At 20.0% G+C, this 3,428-nt stretch overlaps 1 protein-coding gene across 1 annotated transcript in view; it reads right to left on the bottom strand.

Moving 5' to 3' along the window:
* Window positions 1–3,216: 3,216 nt before the first annotated feature.
* LOC107496848 (glycine-rich protein) overlaps window positions 3,217–3,428 on the bottom strand; it is a gene marked incomplete in the record, with an annotated part of 1,042 nt that continues 830 nt past the window's right edge. The window contains 1 exon segment of the mRNA XM_016118175.3: window positions 3,217–3,428. Within this exon segment, the coding sequence (XP_015973661.1) occupies window positions 3,399–3,428 (30 nt within the window).

The following is a 3,428-nucleotide window of genomic DNA, read 5'->3' as shown; positions in this document are numbered from 1 at the left end:
TAAAATTTTATATTATTATATTTTATTTGATAATAAATTAGAATAAATTATAAAAATATAATTTATTTTTATTTTTTATTTAAAATTTTTGAAATAAAAAATATAATTATAAAAATTAATAAAAATAATAAAAAATTAAAAATACATTATATTTTTTGTTAGTGTTTTTGTGTCTTTTTTGTTAGGATAGATATAAAATATATTAATTTAGTGTTTTTATCTTTATTTCTTCTGTCAAATACGATTTTGTGTCTTTGTGTTCTTCTCAGTGTCTTATCTCTATAAATTAAATAAGCGTAGCTAAAAGAAAGGAAAACATGAAAAAAAAAAGAAAAGTTTTTTTAAAGAGTAAAGTATCGTTTTTGTTCATAATATTTGGAGTAAGTTTTATTTGTATTTTTAACATTTAAATTGTTCTATTTGTATTCCTAACATTTATAAAAGTGATTCGATATTATTCTACATACCGTCAATTATACTAACAAATTAGATTATATTTTTCAATTTTTCTCTCATTCTCAATGAGGTCTCACTTAGATGTGTTCGATTTTAATATTGTATCCACTATTTGTGTTCAAGTTCAATTATATCCATAAAAATGTTAATTATGTAAATGTTGTAGAGATTAATTTTAATTTTTGATAAGTTATTATCTAGAATGGATCATTAATTATGTCCCAAACATTTATATTCTAACTTTAAGAAGAGATTTTTTAGAACTCCAACTAAAGCTCATTATATGTAATTGACGGCATGATAACATTGAATTACTATTTTTACAAACGTTAGAAATACAAATAGGACGATTTAAACGTTAGGGATACAAATAAAATTTAACCCAAATATTCGAGATAAACAAAAATTATGTGTGTTTGACTATTTGGATGTCATTAAATAATAGGAAATCATTTTAAAAGAAATATATTTTTTTAAAAGATTCAATTTTATTTTTTAAAATATTTTTTATTTTAAAAAATATTTTAACATAATAAATAAAAAATATTTTTATATTATTATATTTAAATAAAAAATTATTTTTACATGAGATATTTAAATATTAAAATATTTTTATTCTTTTTAAGATTTAAAAAAATACTTAAAAAAATATTTTAAATAGTAAAAATGATTCCTCAAATTTATTCATTAGTTAAATTAGTTATCTAAATTTTCAATAACCAAATAATTAATTCTTCAAATCTTGCAATATCAGTCAAATTCGATATTCATTCTTCCGTTTAAATTTTGTTATTTTCAATCATTTTGTAGGGTTTTAAATCTCAACAAAATTATAGTTATATTTTAAATTTACTGTAAAATTTTAAACTCTACAAATTTAAAATTCAACTATAGAATATATATAATTTAAAAAACCCTCACAAATAGGTTTAGTTTCTCCAAAATATAACTTTTAAAACTCTCACACTTGAATTAGACGAAATTCAACGTTTCAAATGGTTTACCGTGACCCGCCTCCGCATCCAATTCATTTCTTGATCCGTGCACTCTGATGTCAGCACAATTAAAGGTCAGTTTAGATAAATAATTTAATTAAATTAAAAAAAATAAAACATAAAAATTTATATTAAAAATTAATGAGTTATATTTTAAATGACATAATTTTTTTATATTCATCTAAAAAATTGCGAATTTAAGTATCTCAATTTTCGATAAAAAAAATCATATTAAAAATAGTTTATAAATAAATTATTTTGTATTTAAAAAATTATTATAAAAATATCTATTTTAAAATTGTGTAATAAATAGGAATGATAAAATAGTTTTTGAAAGAGAAAAAATTCAATTTTTTTTACTTTTTTCAAAAATTCTTAAACAATTTTTTAAAAGGTTAAAATCATATCTAAAAAATTATATCAAACACTATTAATATGACTTTTTATAAATTAAAAATCCGAAAAATTAACTTCTAAACCTTCCCAAACGGATCTTAAGTAAATGTGTTGATGTAGTTCTCTCTCCAAAAAACTAACTTCTAAAACTTCCCAAACGAAATAAATCTCAATATTCTGTTTGGTGTAAAATGGAAGACAGAAATTGAAATAAGAATAAAACTTTAATTTAATTTGCACAGAGGATAAAATTAGAATTAATTAATTGAAATAAGGGTATTTTAGGTATAAAATGTTATTAAAGTTTAAGTTTTCATCTCTAAAAATTTTAGTCTCCTTTGTTCCCACTTTTTAGAGGTACTAAAATACTGAAATTTTGGAGACAAGGACAGAAATTTTAGTATCAATCTTTGAACCAATAAACATAATACTAAATTTCAGTCTTTCAATCTCTGTTTCAATACTTCAAAACAAACACTACCTGAAAATTTTTTTGTGTCTCTTTTCTATTTTTGTTTTTTGTTTTTGCGATCTTTACTCCAACCTTTGCTGTTTTTATATTTTTGAGGTATATTTACAATTCTCAAAAAGAAATTAGTTGTTTTTCAACCATTTTTTTACACTATATTTTTTAATAGTTTATCATCTTTTTAACCGTTTGACATCTTTTTAATAGTTTCCTGTCTTTTTGACAATTTGTCACTTTTTTTTTTACCGTATTTTGTCAATTTATCATTTTTTTATTATTTTTTTATATATATATTTTGATAAAAATACAATTTAATCAATAAAAAATAATTTATTAAAAAGTATTTTATAAGCAAAATTTAATGACAAAAAAATAAAATTTTTGTTAAAAAGTATTTTTGTAAAACAATTTATTTTTTTTTGAAAAATAAATAAAGTTAACATTAGTTAACACAAAAAATTTAAAATTGATTAAAGTGGAGATTTTTTAAAAGTTATAAAAAAAGAAAATATACATTTTATAAATAGAGAAAAAAAATATCATTTTAACATTTTTAATAAAAAATAGTAAAATTTTCTCTTAAATTTTTAAAAACAGAAACATCCAAAATTCAATCAAAAGACATATTCAAAATCCAAACTCGATAAAACTTTATATTTAGCGAGTTTCATATTGAATTTGTTTAGTAACATACTATAGTATTTGCTAAAATTAGTTGTTATAGCACTAATTATTCCTATCCTTATCCATAAAAAAATAATAAGAGAAATATTGGTTGTTGGCGATGCAGTGTTAGCTACCAAAATTTTCTCTTCTTTTATTTACTTATGTGTAATTGATAAACATCTTAAGGCCAGTCTTATATATTTAATGTAAAAACAAAGCAATAAATAATTAAGAAAAAACACATTTATATATTATATTTCAACTTTGTTTTCTATATATAACAATATCACACAAACATATAGTGATACATGCATATTTTTCAAAGCCTCTCATCACTAGCTTTGATTATTTATTCATGCAAATTAAGGAAACAACGTTAAAAGCAAAACATTTAGCAACATAGCAACAACATTGGTTTAGTTTTGAGGTTTAACTTCGTCTGGTTC

The sequence above is a fragment of the Arachis duranensis genome, chromosome 7, assembly GCF_000817695.3.
Source record: "Arachis duranensis cultivar V14167 chromosome 7, aradu.V14167.gnm2.J7QH, whole genome shotgun sequence".
Taxonomy (NCBI): domain Eukaryota; kingdom Viridiplantae; phylum Streptophyta; class Magnoliopsida; order Fabales; family Fabaceae; genus Arachis; species Arachis duranensis.
Note: the sequence above shows the minus strand (reverse complement) of the source record. Positions and strands in the feature narration are given on the sequence as shown.